A 22,841-nucleotide genomic window follows, 5' to 3' on the forward strand; every position below is an offset into this window, starting at 1 on the left:
TTTTTAATATGCCAAATACTTGTAAGTTGTGTACATACAACATGGATGTGTTTATGAAATAAATAGTTTTCTTCCATTTTATACAGTTGGTGTCTTTAGGACAAACATGAATTGCAGATTGTTCTTTTGTTTTATTTCATAGAATTACAGCAATACATTTTATTCTTGAATACAGTTTGAGACTCGTTTCCCACAGACTATAGTGTATGTGAAGGTTTACACTCACAAACGAATGGGTACCGGGGGGACTGCCCTTTATAAACGCATTTATTATTTTTCACAACCCTGGTTGCGATTAATTTTTGGATGAAGTACTGTTTATATAAGCCGGTTCGAGCTGTTACGATATGAGAAAGTAATTTTATTTATTTTCCCCCCTGTTTTGAACTCATGAACCGTGCAAGTTTTGACCAAAGACAGTGTGACCAACAGAACCAAGATGAACAGAAGTAACATGCATGCTAATTTGTCCCGTTGCTTTTCGGAGGTATGGACGTCTGTTGGGAAAGGGGTTCCTCATGTGTTCAGACAGTCTCTCGAATCTATTGCGATTACTACGGCTGCCTCGCACCGGAACGTGGCTGTAGCGTCTTGTTGAAGTTCGCAGCTTTGCAGATTTGGTGATATGTCTTTCACACAGAGAGGCTGCGGGAGCGAAACGTTCATTTTATTAACTGACACTGACAACTTTTGCAGGCTGACTGTATAACTCCAGTCCGAGGTGTGGTACTGAAGGGACAGCAACCAACGGAGTCAGAGCTGCGAACGAGTTGCAAACGAATACAGATACTGCACAGCTACAACAAATCATTCCAGCGCTTTCGTAACTTTTTTTTATTTTTATTTTTATTTTTTTTTAGTTTTAGTCTAAAAGCTAAGAAAACAGGTTTCAGATCTTTTGCAGCTCAATGTTTATTCCTTCTGTAAACGTGAAAAATCTCGATAAAGGACGTATTGTGCAAGGCTAGTGAACAGAGGCTTACCATGCTGGTCAAAGCGAAGCTGCGTGGTAAATGTGTGTCTGGTAGTGCGTTCGTTTCGGTGGACTCGCCACTCTCCCGTGGGTCCAGTTCGGCTCTCCTGTATGGCGATCTTCGAATTCCTGACAGCAAACCTGATGCCCGACCGACAGAGTAATAGCTTGGGCCAGATGCTTGCTTGTACCAGGCTTCTGCTGGTCTGGAAAAGGCAAGTACGGAAAGGATTAAGATTACAAGAGCCCGCTTGTCAAACTTCACCATCGTTGATAAGAACTCGTAGCCGCTCTTTTCATGTAATATTTCCCTGCCCTAACTTAACTTGTTCTTTCCCTCCGAGGCAGCGCTTATATACACCCCGTGATCGTGTTCACATTTCGTCAACTTCAGCGCAGTCGGTGATGAATCATCTGCGTTTGATAGGATTCATTTGTGCATTTATGCTTAACTTTGTATAATCTAGTGACATTCGTGAATGCAAGAGTGAGAATTGATCATTTAGCATATCTAGATCTATCTAGATAGTTTCAAGACATAAGGACAGCGGTTCATGTTTTACACTCAGCCGAGACATGAAATCTGATTGAAACAAATATTTAAAGATAATCTTGACGGTTTCAAGTTATAAGGATAGCGGTTCGTGTTTTTAGACTCGTCTGGAAGACAGCAATTTTCTATTTTCTATTTGTTTAGACAGTTTCAAATCAGGATGGCTATTAATGCTTTAGACACGACTGGAAATTTTAAATTTCTATTTTTAACTTTAACCACGCGTCTGTTCGCCTAACATCAAATATGCAAAAAATATTTATTGCATCCAAACATGTTACAGGTATGTAAAATGTATAGTTATGTGCAAAAATAATAGCAGTCTAACATCACTAATGTATTTAATTACTGATTTTGGCAGAAAAGATAATACATGGGGGGGGGGGGGGGTGGGAGAGAATTCTAGACTAGGTGTAGCCGAGTAATGGGCAACCAACAGAATCGAGTCATGACGTACGCGCTACTAATTGGGTATAATTGCTTCATTTAATGAAAGGGGTGTGTTCAAATTAATAGCAGCGTGGAGTTCAATTAGTGAGAATTTATTCCATGAAGAAACAGGTGTCAATTATGGCCCTTATTTAAAGAAGGAGGGCAGCAAATGTTGTACCTGCTGATTTTAGCCCTTGCTCAGTGTGTAAAATGGGTAATTCCAGACATTGTACTGAAGGCGAAAGAACTTTGATCAAGAAGTTGACCGGAGAGGGGAAAATGTATAAAGAAGTGCAGAAAATAATCGGCTGCTCACCTAAAACGATCTCAAATACTTTAAAATGGCAAACAAAACCCGAAACACGTGGTAGGAAAAGAAATACAACCATCCGCGTAGATCATAGAATAACAAGAATGGCAAAGAAGCATCCAATGATCAGCTCCAGGGGAATCAAAGAAGATCTTCAGTTACCTCTGAGTACTGCAACAATCAGAAGACTCCTACGTGAAGCCAAACTATTTGCAAGAAACCCTTGTAAAGTACCATTGCTGAAAAAAAGACGTGTTGAAAAGGTCTGCCAAAGAACACATTGACTGGCCTAAAGATAAGTGGCGCAACATTCTATGGACAGACGAGAGCAAGATTGTTCTTATTGGGTCTAAAGTTCACAGACAGTTTGAGAGATGACCCATAAACACTGAATTCAAGCCACAGTACACTGTGAAGACTGTAAAACATGGAGGTGCAAGCATAATGGTTTGGGGATGTTTCTCATACTTTGGAGTCGGACCCATTTATTGCATTCCAGGCGCCATGGACCAGTTTGAATATATCAGAATACTGGAAGAGGTCATGTTGCCTTATGCTGAAGAAGAAATGCCCTTGAAATGGGTTTTTCAGTAGGACAACAACCCCAAACACTCCAGCAAGTGGGCAACATTCTGGTTCCAGACCAACAAGATTGATGTTATGAAGTGGCCAGCCCAATCCCCAGACCTCAATCCGATTGAGAATTTGTGGAGTGACATCAAAAATGGTGTTTTTGATGCAAAACCCAAGAATGCTGAAGAACTGTGGAATGTAGTCCAGTCAGCTTGGGATGGAATATCTGTTTGCAGGTATCAGATGTTAGTTGACTCCATGCCACACAGAAATAAAGAAGTTATCAGAAATAAAAGGTTACACAACTAAAATATTAGTTCAGTGATCAACAGAAAAGCTAAATCTGTAAACAACTTTGTTTATACTGTAAATATTTGAGTTTGTAAATGAAAATGAAGACACTGCTATTTTTTAACAGCCCATTATTCTTTTTTCTTCATTTTCAGTTGAATTTATTTCGTTCATGTTTTCATTTGGAAGTGAATATGCAGTGCTCCCAGTGCCTTTGTGTGTATGGAAATAAATGCTATTATGAGGGTTGAGCTTTTTCTCACTTTTAAACACACTGCTATTATTTTGCACATAACTGTATATAACTGAGGTCAGGGAGGCGCTTTCGCTCCCTGAAGACCAAGACAGAGAGGCTGAAGAGGAGCTTCTTCCCACAGGCCATTCGGGCCCTGAATCAGGGAAACTGATAAACTGTGGGGACCACCACCACCATGTAACATAACTGTATATCTGTACATCTGTATATATAGATTTTATACTCAATTACCTTGTTACACAACTGTAGATATACAAAATGGATCTGTACATTCTGTAGATTGTGTACATATATACCCAACCATGTACATTGTGTATATAATCATAATATACATATATTGTACATACATTGTTAGTATATTTTGTACATACATAGAATATATATATTTATCTTGCATATATATATTTTTCTCTATGCACCCCTGTTTCTCTTCCTCAGTTTGGACAGAGCGCACTCCACCATTTCACTGCGCGTTATACTGTGTATGACTATGTATGTGATGAATAAACTAAACTTGAACTTGAAACAGGGGTCATTCGTGATAAACATGATACCAAACAGATAAAAATGTGTTGCATAAATCACTGCAAGTCATTGTTTCTCATACAGAGCCAAAATGTATTAAATAAAAATATTTTGAGCAATTTATTGAAACAAGAAATCCCCTTGAGTCACATTCTATCCAAAATGCTAAAAGCCTCCAATTTGATGATTATATGTTTTCCATGACCAGTTTTACAAGGTTCTTAAACTACATCATACTGTCAATATGCATTCAGAGTAAAACAGTTTAAGTCTAGGACCAGACTAAAGCTATATCTGGAAAACTCTATCTAATACATTACATGTGCTAAACAATCATAGTCCTGTTGCAGATTCAGTCAGGTCATTTGTAACATCACTACAAACTAAGAGACCGAAAATCCCATGCCCATGTTTGAATAAAGATGACGTTTTACACTGGATTAGGCTTTCACTGGCGCGGTAGCACACTAATGGATAGACCGAGCTTCGAGTCGTCATTACTGAACTATTGTAGTGTTACAGCACCATCTAGTGGCAAATAATTTTCATGCCCAGTTACATAAAAGCCTGGACTTGTTTAAATTCTGTGACGGAATAAAAATAACTCTTGGCTGTCAATACAGGAACATTTTTAAAGCCCACGTTATTTAGAATGTTCCTCGACAATGTAACACGTTATGATCATACTCCAGTGACGCATTTAAAATGCACAGAAAAAAGGGGAAAAATCACCACTACAAATAGGCACTGTAGCAATTGAAGCCAAGACCCTGCTGAGGAATGTCCTTACTGAGTCTCCATTCTTTCTCTACAGAAACTTGGATTGCTTATGATAAATGACATCATCGCTGATAGTAGATTATACGTACAAAACAGAAACTTGGATCAGGCCACATTAGTATATAGCCTTAAATGAGTCCTCCTGTATATAACTATGTATGCCACCCTCATCTAGTCATCTGACTGTGCAGGTGGCCCTGACTTATTTGTAGTTTGTTTATAATAGCACATTACGCATAAACCAGAAAACATGAGTAGGATTTCAAATCCTTTGAAAGACTTTTTTATTAACATAAACATCACTAATTAGTATTTACAGGACACTAGGACCCTACTCTGAATTTATTAATGAGTTTGCAGATTTCCTCTCTAATCTAGATATTTTATATACTGATAAACAGGATAGATATAGAAAACAGCTGTCATACCTCAGTCTGATGCAATCTCAGACCACTCTATTATTTCATTTGAACTATGTATGAGTCATAATATTGTTATCTTGCCTCACTACCACACCAGACACAATCATTCCAGTTCCTGCACATAGCATTAATCTACCAGATTTACCAATATTGACTGAGATCCCCTCAAAACTGGCAGAACTTGATCAAATGACTGAAAGTTTCTTTTGTTGTTGAATCATTTTACTGCACACTTAATAATATTGTTGCACTTAAGAATGAAAATCAGAAACAAAAACCCATACTGTGGTATAAAGATCACACTTGTACAAAACAGAACATTTGAAAGATAGAACCCAAGTGGTGGCATACTAAACTTGAAGTCTTCTGGCTCGCATGGAAGGAGAGTCTTCTAGATTATTGAAAGGTACTAATTAGTGATTGAATTTTCAGTTATCAAACTATACTCCAATTTCAAACTTTCTTTAATTATGATTTTACAGTTCTTCTCATGACCCATAAAGCACTGAATAGTCTGGTCCCACAGTACCATACTCCTGGTCTGCTTTTCCTATAAAGCTCATATAAAGCTATAAACACTGTGGAATAACCCACATGTCATTGTTTGAGACTCTATATAATATTAAATCACATCACCTCCAGAAAGCTCAACAGCGAGGTACGTTTGCCCAGTTAAGCCCACAACACCTCCACAAGGCTCAACAGTGAGGTCTGGTGTCCCATCCCCCTCTTCCTCCAAATTCAATTTTAGTTAAATCACATACATCTCTCTAAACAAAAACTGGGATGTTCTGATGCTCTCACTTTACCTCTTTCCACATTCAAGTGTGTTGGCTAAGAGCAACAGTGCTCTCCTCATTCAAATGTGTTGGCTGAGTGCTGATGTTCCAGGGAGCCTTCATGTCTGTGTTTCCTTCTTCCTTATGGCATCCGTGCTGCCATAGCTCATTCTGCCAGAGTCCTTGCTTGAACATTATATACCCCTATTGTACATACTTTAGTAATTGAACCTGTTTAATCTATCCTCTCCTTCTGACAAGGTGCATCTACTCCAGGTGTCGTGCTGAGCCTCGACCTGTCTAACTCCTGTGGCTCCACCCATTCCCCTGCCCACACCTCCCGCCCAGACCTCTTTAGTAGAGTTGTAGACTTTATTAGACCTCTTTAGTGGCTTGTTCAATTGACCCGTAGGGTGTTATGTAGATAACAGAGTGTTGATGTCTAAATGGTCTTGCACAGCTAAAGAGCCAAAAACAGTCGTCATGTCTCACCATCAGCATGTGCTGCAGTGAGGACATGAACAACCATGTTTTGATCACTTAGGCTTTACTAAAATATACTATGGTGTCCTAGGGAGGGAGAGAAAGCGAGGGGGAGCACAGCTGTGCACATCCCTGCATCGAGTTGACTGTCATGGCTGAGGTCTGCAATTGGCTGTGCATCTGGAACACCCAGACTGCACTGTTCCGCCCCCACAGTGATGGCTCGTGTTTGACCCAAGATCCTCCTCCTGCTATGTCATCAAATTTGCAGGACTCTGTGCAGCAGTAAAATAAAAAAGGTCTTTTTCTGGAAACATGGGCTCTAGCATGCTGCATGATTCTTGTTTTAAAACAAAGGGCGAGAGAGAGAGACAAATGTAATCTGGGTAGTATGTTTCTAAATGTTAGCTTAGCTGGTTGTAGGAATCTTTTTTCACTGTGTGTTTAATACTGTTTGGATTTTGTTGTTCATTGTATATGTGTATTCTTTGAATACAGTTAAAGACTTTTGTAGGCTGTAGAACAAATGACTCATGCTGTTTTCCCAAATCTTTAGAGTAAACGGTTAAGAATAACAAAGCTTTTATTTATAAAACATGATGCTTGGTGAATAAGCTTGGTGCTACCCTTAGCATCAACTCCCACGACTGCTATGACAGAAACCTGGATGGCCATCTGTGCAAATAAAAACAAAAACAGAAGAAGCATTGCCCCATCAAACACCAAAAAAAACATCACCACACAAGCTTGGAAACAGGTCCCAGGCTCAGTCGGAGTGAAGTTCTTCTATGGAGGAGGCTCATGTTCAAATTGCCCCAAGGTGCAGTGACCTTTGGCATGGCTCAGTTAAGGATTGGGGGTGAGCTACCCTGGAAACTGCAGAGCCCCACTAGATGTTAGATGGTAGCTCACTGGTTAAGGTACTCGACTGTTAATCAGAAGGTTGCCAGTTCAAGCCCCATCACTGTCAAGTTGCCACTGCTGGGCCCCTGAGCAAGGCCCTTAACCCTCAGTTGTTCAAACTGTATTCAGTCATAATTGAGAGTTGTTTTGGATAAAAGCTAATGCCATAAATGTAAATATAAGCCCAGCCTGCTCATCTACTGCACAAGATGTTAGCTATAAGCCCAGCCTGCACATCTACCGTTAGGCAAGTTGTGAAGCTGTTTTGCCATACCCCAAAACTCTGCTCATGGGGGATTCAGTACAATGGACAAGTCAATTAAAACAGTCTGGCTTCCAAAGCGATTGGCTATGACATCACTGAAAATAGCTCACAGTTTTTTCTAACCATCTGTTTGGATTTAGTTTTTATCGATGCCTCATAACAACAATCAGATGTTGGATGTTTGATCATTGGACGTTCTCAACCCTTGCCCTACCTAAGTGCATACATCAGGTCCAATACCTACAGTCAGCTGGGATATTAGTTGCTATAGCAATTACTGTGACGCCACACATGACTCACATCTACATGTGCCTTTTGAAAGGTGAACTTTACTGACATCTGTTCTGAGAACGCAGAAGCCTTTCCCCCAGATGGTATTCACTTTAGCACTGATGGGCCATGTATGCTCACAGCAAACCTTCTTTATAGGATGTCACTTGCCATCAACAGCCACCATTGAAATGGACAAGGGGAGAACTCCTCAGAGACGAAAACACTGCGAAATAAGATGGAAAAAATAAACAACTTACCAAGCAATGCACTATGGGATCTCAGGGTTCCTGTTAGAGGCCAGACCCCATGGGCTGAACCCATGCTGCTTTCAGGAATATCATGAGCTTTTGTAATATATGGTGGCAGGGCCAAAAGAAAATGAGAGAGAAATTTGATTCACATAATTCAATTGCTTATAGCAATGGAGAGAAATTGAACTCAAAGCAACCATATACTCCAGCTAAATCTGCTGAACTGACTACCTGATCACTGCTTAATTTCATTTATTGCCGGCCAGATAATTGAAAAAATAAAGAATTTGACTTTCTTTTTTCTGACTTTTTTTTTTTTTTTTTGCTTGAGAAAATGATGTTCTTACACTCAAGGCAGTCCTCCCAGTTATAATTTTTAAATGTTTCTAGAGCAAAAAGTAGCACCATTGAGGATGTATGTTAATGTTACTGCATGCTGCACTGAGATTTCTCTTGGGGAGTTTTGTTTTGCTCTACACTTGAACTCCTTGCAGCCCAATCTGGTTTTTCTGGCCATCAGACGTGGCCCCAGGAATGGATGATACCCCTTTTACTGCCTACCCAGAAATCTTGCACAGTTCACTGCTTGGTTGCCAAGGATGAGACTAAGAGATGCTCTGATTAGAGAAGGCTCAAGACTGTTAAGTCTGGTTCCACAGTAGTATGTATGTTCTCATGCTGGTTGTCACCCATCGAGACAAAGTACAGGTTTTCTTGAAGACTTCAAGGAGCTGCTCTCTAGGATGCTAACTGCCTTAATTACAGAAAATATTTAATATTCACTTTCACATACCCATAAATCCCTTAATGGAAGATTTTACTAGTCTACTGAACTCTTTCATCTTACACGGCAAGCATGGCCACACGCTGAACGTGGTAATCTTACGAGTTACGACATCAGACGCTGGACGTGGTGCTCTTGCATGAGTTAGGAAGTCATGCTCTCACAGATTTGAGGTGTTGCAATATCTAACAAGAACTGTGTCTTTTTGAAATGCCAATCTGTGGCAAAACGAAAAGTGATGAGGACTATTCCTTGGTGCTATCTTACTGCTGACTCCGCAGTAACTTTTAAACTCTCAGTGCCTCCTTATATTCCCCCTCTTCGTTCTCACACCATCATCATGTGATCATTTAGTTAAGAACTTTATATTTACTCAATGTATTGATATTGTTGCCCAATTGTGTCCACCAGGGACAACCCCCCACCATTTCGAAATTTAAAAGAGACTACAGAAAGACTGAAAGGCACTTGAGACAGATAAATCCATCTCCTTACTATGCTATCAGTAAAAAAACACCTGAAAAATCTCAGTGTAGAAATCAAATGAACATGGAATCTTTTTCTTCTATCTGATTGACAATCACAAAGACAACCCCAAATTCCTATTTTCCACTTTTGATACATTGATTGACCCTACCAAGGTGTCTCAACTGAATTATTTTTTGCTGATAAATGCAATATGATATGTCAGGCCTCTACGGAGGTAAAGGAATTTAGACTTCTGGGTGCTTAGATACCAGAGACTGCTCTAATCAGTTTGATATACAGGAGTGTATACATTTCTTCTATCCCTAGTCCTGATCCAGTTGCAGGCACCTAGGATTTTATTTATGCTTCCAAAATGTTTCCAATGGTATAATTGGGAAGCTACATTTAATCCTACCATTACCCATCTGCTCATATATAGGTCCTATTGCATCTGGGTCTTGTGTCCTTTCAATTCAAAGATTCATTTCAATTCAATAGTTATCAGCAGCCTCCCCTACTTATACCTCAGCTTCTTTCTTACCATAAATGTCCTCCTCTACAAAAGTTACTTTAGGAGGATCACCCTGATCCTTAGAAGTGGATATTCTTCTGCTTCCACTGAGCTGTACTTTTAGGTTTATTGCTCCTAATTGGGCTGACCTGCTCCTGAATTTGAACATCCGTCGTTTTTCCTTCATTGTTAATCTTATAGCCAAATCCTCAATTTCAGGAATTCCAGTATATAAAGGACAAATTGCTGTTTGTGTTAATGTAGCCTTTCTACATTTTCAAACTGTCTTGTATAGTGAGGAAATGTATACAGTTACAAAATTTTCATCAAAAAGTTCCATCTGCCTCAGCTGAATCTGATCTTCCTCTTCAGGGTCCTACAGCATGCATCTCAGAATGAGTGACTTGGGAAGCATAGATGCTGAGAAACAAGTATGCTTTATTTCTTCACACATCAGAATATACAGACAGAAAAGAAGAACTGGTTGGAGGAAACAGAATCGCCTACAGAATGTTCCAACAACAGCGAAAAACGTCTAAATAGCAAAAGTAGTTTCGACTGTCTTGCATGCTGGGCATCTCATAGATATACCAAAATACAATGTAGAAGTATGTAACGCCTATATGGAACTGGTGGCACTGAGCATGCATTAATGTTGTCCGTGGGGCTGGATACAGCCTTAGTCACCAGGGAGGCCAGTTTGGGATTATGGTTAAAGAGGTGCAGCATGGCTTAAAAGTGATCTTGGAGGGGGGTGAGGCTGTGACGCCAGACTTTGTTGTTGGGCCTTCTGGAGGTGTCGTGGACTTAATTAAATGAAACACAGATGAAGGGAGGTGCCTAACTGATGTGATGTTATGGTTTCTGGTATGAAGTGAGTGTGCTGGGCCCTATGTGAAGCTCTCATGGTTTGACATAGGATATTTGACATCCTATCCTGTGTGCAATTACAATAAGCCGCAGAGCTGTGTTCATAACCTTTTTTAGGGTGAACTGTATGTTAACTCATTTCACATCTGTTTCTTTGTTAGCTGACCTTCTTAACACTGGCTAAACAATGTCTGCTGAGATGAAGAGTCTACGACAGATGCTTATGTGTTCTGTACTTGTAAGTTGTTTGATTGGATCAATGGATCTGTACATTCTGTAGATTGTGTACATATATACTCAACCATATACATTGTACATTGTGTATATAATCATAATATACATATATTGTACATACATTGTTAATATATTTTTGTACATACATAGAATATATATTTATCTGTATATATTTTTTTTTCTCTATGCACCCCTGGTTCTCTTCCTCAGTTTGGACAGAGCACTCTCCACCATTTCACTGCGTGTTGTACTGTGTATGACTATGTATGTGACAAATAAACCAAACTTGAAACTTGAAACTTGATTGTTTAGCTGACCTAGGCATATCCTTCCACCTTTGTTCTGAATACAAAGAGAAGTGGTTTGGCTCTGTATGCACTCTGGCATATATAATCTAATAAACAACTATGGATTATATAATCCCTTTAAACTGCTCCCTCTGGCTTGGTGCAGAGCCCACCTGCACTGGTGTCGCTTCATTTAACACTGTCCACAATCGTACTGGGATGTAGCCGAGTCATCTTAAACCTTTGAAAAGCTGCATTAGAAACAGCCACAGTCACTGTTGCAGCAAACATCGTTAGTGTTTTTTAGTGGGGAAATATGGGACACATTCTGTTTAACCAGAATGAATTTACCATTACACCGTCTGACATAGTATCTAAGGTTTCTGAGCCTTTTCCATTGTCATCCACTTTGTCATGAGTTACTTTTTCCATCTGGCACCTATCAGTCTCTCCTCATCTCCTCCGCCATGGACACCTACAAGTCTCTCCTCATTGCTTACACCTTGGACACTTCACCTACCAATCCCTCCTCATCTCCTCCGCCATGGACACCTACAAGTCTCTCCTCATTGCTTACACCTTGGACACTTCACCTACCAATCCCTCCTCATCTCCTCCGCCATGGACACCTACAAGTCTCTCCTCATTGCTTACACCTTGGACACTTCACCTACCAATCCCTCCTCATCTCCTCCGCCATGGACACCTACAAGTCTCTCCTCATTGCTTACACCTTGGACACTTCACCTACCAATCCCTCCTCATCTCCTCTGCCATGGACACTTTGTACTTGTCTCTGCAGGGCCCAGGTTCCCCCGTTGCCTGGGTTACTGCATGCGGAATTGTGTGAGCACACTGCAGGCAACACAGGACTTGGTGGGCTCTGCTTGCGCCGCTCCTCGCGAAGTTTATCAATGATGCACCTCTCATCAGGGGCCACAGTCTCAGGTGCTGCCATTACAGAGGGTACAACAGTACTGGGCTGCAGGTCAGCCTTTGACATGAACTTTCTAAAGCAGTGGAAGGCCAAGCTGGTCTCACTCCAGTGAGTTGTGAGACAGCCAAAGCAGAAGCTGTGTTCGCACCGTGACACCCCCCCGGTTTGTTGGAAAGACCACCTCATTCGGGAGCGACGATCTGTGACGATAGGTCCAGAAGAGACATCGAAGTGCATGTAGCCAGTGACTGTTCCTTGTTATCTATCTTCTGTGTGCGAGTATGTGTCCTTTACCTGATGTAAGATGATTACTTACTGTTTATTATACTTACAAGTATATGCTTCACCATTGTCAATGTTTGGTTGACTTATTACTGATAACTGTCTGTTGTGAACACGTTATAGGATAGGCCTACTGGGCTGTAATTCAGTACTGTTATTATTCCTCACTAATTGTGTTACTTTTCACTAGTAATGTTGTAAAGCAATACTAGTGTGGATTGAATTGCTAGTTGTGATGTACACAATATATATGGTGTATTACCTGGCATAGAAGTGTTAGCTCTATGTCGAGCTAGTTCTAGAACTTCACATGTAAGAATATAGGAGAATTACCACATTCCCCTTCTTAGAGGGCATTGTTGGATAACCTAAGTAATTAAAGTATATTCATTTGAATAGTAAATTCACTGTGAATGTATTACTGTATACGAGTGCCTAGCATTGATAATGATGGAATGATTATTGAAATGTATATTCTGTTTTCTATTCCAGACCGTACTTCTCATGCTCCATACTTTGCTCTTCATATCCTCCACATACTTCTCACTTCAAATACATAGCCTGCTGTGTGTAATGGACAAACCTAAGTCTGTATATTAATGTGCCTATTGAACGTGCTGGTGTGCAAATGTGCCTAATGTATTGCATTGTTGAATCTTATTAAAGAGTTGAATATCACCACTAACATTCCAGTGTTATGACCGACACTCACCTCTTAGAACCTGCCTTATTATACAGTCCCCTGACCTTACCTCTGTTGAACAGGGTCCCTCAGGAGGTCACAGGGTTACAGGATCCCTCATGGGACAACAGAGCCATTGGTTACAAAGTCCCTGACGAGGTTCCTTATGGGGTCCCTGCTCGGCGACAGGCAGATTAAGGAAGTTAGGTTGTCCTCCACGAGGAGCAGGGGAAAAAGAAGGTTTGGAAGGCTAACAAATAAACAAACAAATAACAGACAGATAGAAACTGGCACAAGAACCTGCTCTGATTTTATGGTAACTAGTATAGAAGCTTTTAGCAGAGTTTAACTTCTAACTTGCCAAAAAAGGTCATGAATGTGGGCATTTGCGCTTTACAGTAGCTGAATATTCAAAGACAGGGCTAGTGTCAGAGTGGGCTTGGCTACAACATGCTGAGTCACACTGACAGGAAAGGAAAGTAACTTTACTTTAACACCCCTGAAAATCTCTCTAGAAACAACACACTAAAGGTGGGCTGTATCTGTATGTTACATGGCAGCTGTTGTCTTGCCATGGCTGTACAGGCTTCTAGACTTACATGGTCATAAATTCATTTGGTCTGAAATTTTTTAACAATATTTTTTATTGAGCAATAATGCACTAGCAAACTTAGTGGTCCATTAGATATCTGTAGTCAGTTTAGAAAGTAAGATGTGAGTGATGTAGCAAAATGGCCAATTTATTCCCAAAAAGGGAGGCATTACAAAAAGCGATACACCAACATACTGTAGCGACTAACAAAATAATAATAAATAATCCCTGGGCATTTTGACTGAATATATTTATAAAGGTGATCAGGTTGATAGTCGAGAAAGCTTGCCGTTGTAAACCAGAGATCTGCGATGGCACTTTGAGAGCCTACAGGCGTGAATGTGGAAATTCCCATACTAATTGATAGACTTTAGAGTCAGAGATGGGCTGTAGACATTATATCGCTTCTGCTGTCTTACTCAAGATCACACCCATTTTCTCTGAAACGAAAGTTCCCGACTGTCGAAAGTGAATGTTTTCCTGGTGGGATATACACTGTGAGTCTGTTAACAGCCATCGGTCGATTCGCTTCAGTGCGATGTTGGTCGTCTAAATAAAAGCTGTTTAGTTCAAACCACTAACGTTAAAGCTACATCTTCGGTCAGCCGTTATCAATACACCTGCATAGGTAAGTTAGCTGTCCACTATCTGGCATTTCACTGTCTAGCCAGTAATACTGGTTATACTGGAGCCTATTTTTAAACCACAAAACTACCTGCGGTGTAAGGAAGAAGTAGGTTTGGCTGAATGTACCTAAGTCTGAATATTTGTTTAGCTCAGCCTGTATGCTAGTGAGAGGAGGCATGATGTTAGCTAGCTGAACGTCCTGCCAGCTAGCCTAGCCTAGCTAACATTACGGTAGCAATGCTCAGAGATCAGCCTATGCTTTCTAAGATAGGATATCGAGTTAGGTCAGGTTAGCTAGGACAGCTAATGCTAGCCAGCATTCTGACTGCTGTTATGTCGTGACATTTTCTAGACACCCCCGGTTTTGTTTTCGGGAGTGCGCAGTTTAAAATGTTGCTTTATTTTTCTTGGGTTAGACTATCTAGCTAGGTTGTCACAAGTTGTCACAATCTTAGGTTAGATAGCGACCTGTCTAACATGGTGAATCGGGCACATTAACAAGTCATAAGACGTTGACTGTACTGGCTGGAATCCGCTCATCACTGTTTATCACGACAGCCAGCCGTTTGAACGTACTGGGACTAGTACAGCAAGTCCTTGGCCTTGGGACAGTGTCTAGCGGAAAAAACCATAATGAAACTGCAGTTGAACTGTAGCATTTTCGAGGATCAGCTAATAAAGAGATTCAGTGTCCACTTCAGACTCACCATTGCTACGGCAGCCCCCCTCCGCCCGGTTAGACTGTGTTAGAGGGTATATAGCAGAGGTCACCAGCCCTCCTGCTGAAGATATGCCTTTCTGCAGAGTTTCGCTCCAAAACAAGGCACTTGGTGGATAGAGTTGGAACCAAACGGTGTAGGAAGGTAAATCTACATGAAACATGTTGGTGAATCCCGGAAGGCTGTCGGATTTTATGTATTAAGTATTTTGGTCAGTGAAGAAGGGAAGAAGCATGGTTTGACTGCTGGAGGGAGTCATATGTCATATCAAAATTTAATAGCCAAATATTTAGCAAGGAAATTGAATACTGAGTTACGTTAAAGGGAAAGTTAATCTTCATAGCATATGTACAGATTTGAGGCTCAGGCAATAGGTGTGTCAGGGTATTTAGAATCGATTTTAATTCGTCAGGCTAGGGAGATAACTAGGTAAAAATTAGGGCTATTGTTTCTTAATCAATATTATGATATTGGCAATGTTACAATACTAATGTTGCAAAATTATGAAATATGCAAATAAGCTCTCTAACAAACAAATTTTTATACTGTGCCCTGAGATTTTTAAATTTAAAAATGTTCACATAATTCAGTGTTCACATGATTCAGAAAACTTTGGTTAAACTAATTTGGGCCAGGCCAAGCCGAGACACCTCAATCATTCACCAATGCTTTTTTTTAACATTGCAAAGCATATCACATTGACAAAATGTAGCAGTATAGGCCTAACAGTCACTGACTGTTCACGTAATTAGGTACATCTAACGTACAGGTCTACCTAATAGGCTTCTATACATTTTTGTTGTCAGTTTTAAATTATAATCCACCGCTGCAGACACCACTATTGCACTCTGATGTCAGGTGAATCAGGTACTGTATCCTGTGTATGATGAAGCGGGTCCTGTACGCTGTGCATACAGTACTCTCTCTGTATTGTGGGTGACCTTGTTTTGATCGAAGGGCAGGTGATAGCAGGGTGCTTTGAGTATAGCTTTATGCTATAATTGCACGTGCAAATACTGTTTACTTAGGAGTACACTATATTGCACATACTATGTATTTATATATAAGTAGGCTACATAAAACAAAAACAGGTAATTCAGGAAAGAGGACAGTAGAAATATGGCACAGGTGGGCATTTCTGAACAGTCATTTAGTGTCTGTGTTACATAGAATATATGAAGTTGTCAAACACACTTCTTCACTGGTATAAGAGGTCAGTATGGTCACTGGGTCAAAGTGACCACATGCACAGAAATGTTTGTTTAACATACCTGACTGACTTGAGTTGAATTAGGTGTGGTGTTTGCCCTGTACTCCCTTTAATGTCTGGAATTAGCTTTCTTTCCACAGACTAGAAAGTAGACTTTCCAGAGTTATTCTGAATATGCTTTGACCTTGTTCTATTTATTTCTAATCATACAAATAACTTTTTTTTAAAGCAATGTTATTTAATACATGACATAAGATAAGAGGACTTACTTCAGTATTCTTTTGATTACAAAGGTCAGTTATGTTTTAGCACACAGAGCTGTGGATCCTAAATCCCCACTCAGCTAGTTTTTAAAGTTAAACATTCAAATATAAAATAAAGATGCAGACTTCAGAATTAGTAGAAGAGAATAGCTGGTTCCATCTTTTATTGCAGGTTTACATTAACAAGCGTTATTGGCGCACCCTCTGTAGAATGTCTAACAATCACACAAAGAACCCACATTTATATACATTTGTCAGAAGTGATTATGTAGTCACCCCACCTTATTTTACATGTTAGTGTTTGCGTTCGCCAACATCATATCCAAACCATGCATTAGTCAGTATATGCAAACTGATACTCAATACCCACACCAGTTGGAGCACATTACCACTACATTCCAAGAGAAAAGTTCTCTTGACCTCATCCTAAAGATGGTTGTTTTTCTATACCGTCCTGGGCCTGGTGTAGAGATAATATATCTTACACTGCGGTTTGCTGAAGTCTACCCAGGGTCCTTTGTAGAAGCCTGCAGAGGTCTCTACAGAGGCCTCTGCCCTGAACACAAATCATTCTGAAAGGACACAGAATCTCTACACTCCATTATGTTTTATGTTATTTAATATGTCTAATTCAGTGCTAAACCTCATTTCCCTGTAAACACTATTTATTACCTCAGAGCTCTAACACAGAATGCTAACAAGAGTAGAGCTTTTGTGGATGGATGAGAACTGACATCTGCGTCTAACTGTGAAACATTCAGCTCCCCATTCATGAGTACAAACGTTTGGCAGAGAGCGCAGCTTGGCTGAATAGGACATGAGAAGAACTTTAACATGAATAACAGGTACACAGACTGATGTCCCTGTTGTCTTGGACCTTTAACGTGTTCTGGTCAGTTAGAACCAGGGACACAGAGTGATTTCCCTGTAGCCCTAGACCTTTAACATGCTGTGTTCATCTAAAAAGAGGGACAGACTGAGACTGTTCTCTCTGTTAGTTTTTCAGAATGAAGTGTCCAAGTTGTGATCATGTGGCTTTGGAGGCGACGGCAAAGTTCTGCAGTCAGTGTGGGACTAGGCTGACAGCACAGCCTTCTGACAACATACCAGGTAGGCTAAATGCTACTGCTGTAATGTATATGTCATTTTATTATAACAAATTCAATTTCTATTTAAAAAAAGATAATTTCCTATACAATAACCTTTAATTTGAAGCCTTGTGTAATTAAATCTGTAAATTTGTGCCACACCATTAATTATTAGTTAGTCACGAGACACTGTTGTTTCTGAGACTTTTGGCATTTTATTAGACAAAACACCAGAGCAGTCTGCTCAGACACCAGTCGTTCCACCGGGTACTGATGTGGAAACGGCTGAAATGAAAGCATACTCCTCAGCCTTGGATAATCAACAAACAACTGTCTCTCCTAAAAGGCTAAATGAAAATGATGACAACTGCCCAAAGCCCCACAAAAAGGTGTGTCACATCTAATCTACATAAAACACCGTTGTGGCAGTGACTTCAAGATTGGATTTCCCTTCATTTATAGTATATAAGAAAAGTTGTTAGTGTCATTGCTCGATGACTTTACTTATGTCATTTACTTATGTTCATGGAACATTATTACTTGATCTTTTGCAGAGTAAACATCTAGCTCATGTCATATTTAAATTGTTCTCATAAAAATATATTAATCTATACCTTTGTGTCATCATTCTCCATTTCCTCCCTCAGAGAAAAAAGAAGAGGAAAAACAAAAGGAGATTGTCGGAACCCACGTCCCTGTCTTCTGATCTCTCTATCATCTCCCTGACTGACAAAGACATGGACCAAAGACAGGAGGAAGCGATATCGTCTGACAGCGAGGAGTCGGTCTGTGCTATGGATGAGGCAGCCGACCCACTCGAAAGCAAGGCCAGTATGCCTGCTGAGTCCCTGCACCCCTGTCCATCAGAACCATTGGCTGCTGCTCCCACTTTGTCTGAGCCAGGTCCTGACATTGACCAGTGTACAGAATGCAGCGCGAGCCCAGCAACAACACAAAGATCGAAATCTCAGTCTGTTCGAGATCCCTCTCAAAACAAAGATGTGGACATGGACAGCAGAGTCAATTCATGTCAGTCAACCTCACAAGGACAAGATCAGTCAGGAGAATCAAAGAATTCCAAGTCTAGGTCTCAAAAATGTCAACAAGAGCAGAAAGGATCATCTACATCATCATCATCATCTAACAAAGCACAAACCACGTCAGGCCAAAGTGCCAACAAGGACCAGAATGCAAACATATGCAACACTCCAGAGAAAGAAAGACTGAAAACAGGGAGTCTAAACCAGGGAGATAAGAAATCCCCAGCCGGTCATGGGGAAAAGACGTTTGGATCGCAGAGCCGACAGAAGGTAAATGTCTAAAACTTGTCAAATGAATGGCTATTCTTATCACCTTTCTTATCACATTTCAAGAGACTTTATGGGTTTGACAGACTTTTAAGTAAAGGTTTTTTGGGCCTTTCTAAAGCCTCAGGTGATGGGCCAGGGCTCTAGTGTAGATCCACAGGAGAAGGTGGAGCACAGTCTGCCTCTACAGTGCTCTCATGGAAAGGGAGACGGCTCAACTGACACCAAAACCCCCCAGCCTGAGAAGAGCAGCAGAAGTGATGAGGCAGAGACCAAGAAGGCCACCCCACCTCCAAAAAGGTATTTAGCATCTGGAAGAGAAGCTGGACCTTCTATGCCTACCTGACCAGGGTATATTGTCAGCTGTGTTTTGTCGAAGTTAGTCCACTACTTATTATTTCCCCATGCAATTTTCAGAATTCCCACTTCGGCCCAGCAGCCTTCTACCGGTGCGAGACTCACCATCTATTTTCATGCTGTGTTGTCAAAGGACTTCAAGTTTAACCCAGATGAAGACCGCATATTTATAAGGGCTGGCAGACACATTGGGGATTGGGGAGAAAATTTGGTGGAGATCTATGTATCACGGTAAAGTTAATCTGTTTTTTTTAATATGGGCAGTGGTAGCTCAGTGGTTAAGGTACTTGACTTGTAATTGGAACGTTGCTGGTTCAAGCTCCACCACTACCAAGTTGCCACTGTTGGGTCCCTGAGCAAGACCCTTAACCCTTAATTGCTCAAGTTGTACTCAGTCATAATTGTAATTTGCTTTGGATAAAAATGTCAGCTAAATGCCATAAATGTAAATGTAATATGTTTAGGGACCTTGGAGAACATGGATTTCTTGTAGAGGGAAAACTTGTCTCCAGCAAGGACAGTGCAGAAGCTGTGTCCATACCCTACAAGTATGTTATATACAAGACAAACAAGGAGAAATATGAATACGAATATATCTACAAAATGGATTCAAGTGAAACCACCAACAGGTGTCTTTTTATTAAGCAAGTTCTACTTAATGAAGAAGGTGAGTGGATTCTTCTGTAAACAACAATATTAGAGTTTAACCTACTTATTAAACTAATAATCTTGTAGAATGTTGTGTTGTAATGTATAGTATGCTATAGGCTTTGGTCTGTGATATGCTGTAGCATATGAAAGAGAAAAAAAACGCACACTTTGTATTATTGTGTCACTTTAATCATGTTTTATATGTAATACCATTGCAGTGTCATACTATTTGTTTCTCCTAAAATAATAATTTAGCAATTAATTGTTTATGGAATTTCGTCCATCAAAAATATTTTCACTATATTCTGTATATATTCTGCAATAGTCTGTGTCTGTTCTCTTCACTGCAGGAGAATGGCACCAGTATGACGACATAATCTGCGCCGCACCGTCCAAAAATGTGCTTAAGAAACTGAAGGAGACCTTTTGGCCTGACCAGAGGAAAAGCGTGATCCAGGGGAAAGAGATTGCCGGCAGGATTATGCTGGACACAATATTTGACCTCCTGAGTAGCTGGAGCATCGTCAACCTCAGAAGTTTTGTTAGCCAGCTCAAACAGTTCTATCATATCTATGGCAACCCCTTTGTATTTGAAGAAGAGGATAAAAAGTGGTATTCTTTGAATTACGGAGAAAAAGACGTGAGTATTACTAATGTGGCACTTATTTGAATTTTGAATTAATATCAATTTGATTAATGAAGAATTTAAGTACTCCATAATGTCAAAATTGAGTAGACAATGGGTTCAGTAGTGAAATTGCATATGGTTTCTTTGTGGTGTCTCTTAGGTGAGTAACCTCATAAAGCACTTTATGATAGAAAAAGTGATTCCAGAGCTTCAGAAAGATGCCACAGGGACAGGCGCTTACATTAAAGGACCTCTGAAGGCTGCTATCATCATGCTGTATGTGTGGAAGCAGTACCGCCTTAAACTAGAACTGGGCGAGCTTGGTCGCCTCTGCACTGCCCTCTGCCTGCCAAATCTGCCTGAAGACAAGTTCCTCCCTTTCTGGACTGATGTAAAAGAATCATTTTCATGCCTGAAAAAGTAGGTACACTTTTAGTCTCCCTTCAGTGTTTTTGCACCTTCCGGCTCAGCTTCTTTTTTCTGTGTTTGAGTTTCTGTCATGCAGTCTAGTTCTGCACTTTTGCACAGGTTACAAAAGGTTTTAGATTTTAGAATTAATTGTTAGTAATGTTATTAATGTTTGAGCCCTTGCAATGAAAAACCGTACATGCCCAATTACTGTTTTTCTGTATTCTACAAAATAAAAACAATAACACAGAATTATTGCAGGTTTTATTTTTAAATGCGCACATGAATGAAGTAGGTCTAAGTAAAGCATATTTAGCATTTTAATGTAATTTTAATATAAAAGTTGTACAAAAAAAAAAAAAATTGATTACACAAAAAGGGGAATTGGCTGATATGTGGTTTTTTGTTGCAAGGGAAAATTTTGTGGAAATGTCTTTTTTGTAAAGGAACTTGTGTATCTTATTTTCTAAATCAAAATGCAATTCACCTATTATCTGAAAAAGCAGATCTAATTACACCATCTTCACCTTTTATCCTTTTTCATGTCTAGCCTACCTGATATTTTGCTGGATCTGATTAACACACTGAAGCCAGAAAAGCGGACCCAATGGGTTATTGTCATCCCACTTCTGCATCTTCTCAAGGGAACATCCAAACCCTTCGAGCCTGTTTCACACACACTCAGCTCAAGAAATGAAAAGTCCTGGGATGGGTTACAGGGATTGAAAACCACCAGTGCCAGTCAGTGGTCTTCACAAGACAGAAGGTACTTGTTCTCACAGTTTGGAGAATAAATTCTACTGATATATGTAGAATTCTAAAATATTCCAAATTTAGCTAGGACCTTTTTATGATCTTAATACAATACAATTTTAAAGCTTAGTGAATCAGTAAAGAATTGAAAATGAAAGCTGTTTTAAAAAATGTGTAGTAATACATTTTTAAAAAGATGTTATAAACCATATTAGATAAGCATACATTCTGTAACATTCCCAAGTTTCATGAACACTTGATTTCTTTGTCTTGACAAGCCTAAATAATATAAACTTGATTTTTAAAAACCTTTATGTACAAGATTTTTTATTATGGGTAATGGGGGTCAGTAGTAATGCAGTTTTACAGTTTCATGGCACATGAGGTAATAAGGATGTACATTTGAGTAGACCACTGACTGAATAATAATTTGGTATAATTTGAGATTATTGGTTATTTCAGACCAAACTCTCTGATGTACATTCTCCAGTCATTTGCGTCTGACTCAGATGGAACATGAACATTTCATCCCTCCAAACTGGATGCATTGATGAGCAGATAAAATAAGACCAGGATTTGAGATGAGTGTTTCAGTTTAATAATAAAGTTTTACACATTAAAAAACAGTATTTTCGTTTCTCCTCAGAGCCATGATAAAACTCATGCAGAAGAATCTTCATCTCGTGGAGGTGGACCGACTGCTGGCTCGCTCATGGATGTGCCTGATGACTCTGAATGACTTGGTGGAGTACAGTACCAGCATCCACGTGGAGCTGCTGGACATCTTACAAGTTTTTATTTTGAAAACTCCTGCAGACCTTTCCTACGGTGATTCCACAGTGAGTTTTAAAATGCACGTGTGATGAATCTTACATTACGTATGATTGACTCAAGCACCAACCTTAAAGTATGGCATTCCAAATTCTTGATTTTCTTTTCTTAATGTCTTAATTTTATTGCCACTACAACACTAATTATACAGAGTTCCAAGTTTGTAAGGTGCACCACTACCTTCATGAAAAATTGTATATTCCATATTCCAACATATAAATTACACAGGTTTGCTATAAATCACACATCAGCATTTATACCCTCAATCAGTGTTTACCATGCC

The 22,841-nt window shown here is 39.8% G+C and overlaps 2 protein-coding genes and 1 long non-coding RNA gene across 10 annotated transcripts in view; 1 reads left to right on the forward strand and 2 right to left on the reverse strand.

Annotated features, from left to right (window-relative positions):
* Window positions 1–111: 111 nt before the first annotated feature.
* LOC113575328 (neuropeptide B-like) lies at window positions 112–1,241 on the reverse strand. Its single transcript, XM_027006779.3, has 2 exons — window positions 984–1,241; window positions 112–645 (listed from the first exon to the last, which is right to left on the reverse strand). The coding sequence occupies exons 1-2, from the start codon at window positions 1,239–1,241 to the stop codon at window positions 517–519; spliced, it is 387 nt and encodes a 128-aa protein (XP_026862580.2). The 3' UTR covers window positions 112–516.
* A 9,009-nt stretch (window positions 1,242–10,250) lies between these two features.
* On the reverse strand, window positions 10,251–15,144 carry LOC118242203 (uncharacterized). The gene is made up of 3 exons (XR_004776661.2): window positions 15,051–15,144; window positions 13,195–13,299; window positions 10,251–12,454 (listed from the first exon to the last, which is right to left on the reverse strand). It is a non-coding gene; the product is annotated as an uncharacterized LOC118242203 (long non-coding RNA).
* Window positions 14,032–22,841, forward strand: part of rnf213a (ring finger protein 213a) — a 34,646-nt gene continuing 25,836 nt past the window's right edge. For 2 of the 8 annotated variants that reach the window (XR_014122683.1, XM_081710754.1), the window contains exons 1-11: window positions 14,040–14,344; window positions 17,534–17,645; window positions 17,846–18,012; window positions 18,271–18,933; window positions 19,052–19,230; window positions 19,348–19,518; window positions 19,752–19,954; window positions 20,289–20,578; window positions 20,727–20,986; window positions 21,525–21,740; window positions 22,374–22,566. Coding sequence is in view for 7 of the 8 variants with exons in the window: in XM_081710754.1 (XP_081566880.1) it covers window positions 17,543–17,645; window positions 17,846–18,012; window positions 18,271–18,933; window positions 19,052–19,230; window positions 19,348–19,518; window positions 19,752–19,954; window positions 20,289–20,578; window positions 20,727–20,986; window positions 21,525–21,740; window positions 22,374–22,566 (2,445 nt within the window). In the remaining variant the exon portion in view is untranslated. Of the gene's footprint in view, window positions 14,345–15,068; window positions 15,207–17,212; window positions 17,381–17,533; window positions 17,646–17,845; window positions 18,013–18,270; window positions 18,934–19,051; window positions 19,231–19,347; window positions 19,519–19,751; window positions 19,955–20,288; window positions 20,579–20,726; window positions 20,987–21,524; window positions 21,741–22,373; window positions 22,567–22,841 lie in introns of those variants that run through there. The other 6 variants (XM_081710751.1, XM_081710752.1, XM_081710756.1 and 3 more) reach the window with 6 other exon arrangements.

This window comes from Electrophorus electricus, chromosome 3, assembly GCF_041902795.1.
Source record: "Electrophorus electricus isolate QZ-2024a chromosome 3, ASM4190279v1, whole genome shotgun sequence".
NCBI classification, from domain to species: domain Eukaryota; kingdom Metazoa; phylum Chordata; class Actinopteri; order Gymnotiformes; family Gymnotidae; genus Electrophorus; species Electrophorus electricus.

What these genes read in the sequence shown, in the direction of transcription:
- LOC113575328 (XM_027006779.3), bottom strand. Translation starts at nt 1,241, where the DNA reads ATGGTGAAGTTTGACAAGCGGGCTCTTGTAATCTTAATCCTTTCCGTA. An exon ending in GCTTCGCTTTGACCAGCATG is followed by an intron (nt 646 to 983) that starts GTAAGCCTCTGT and finishes TCGCTCCCGCAG; the next exon opens with CCTCTCTGTGTGAAAGACAT.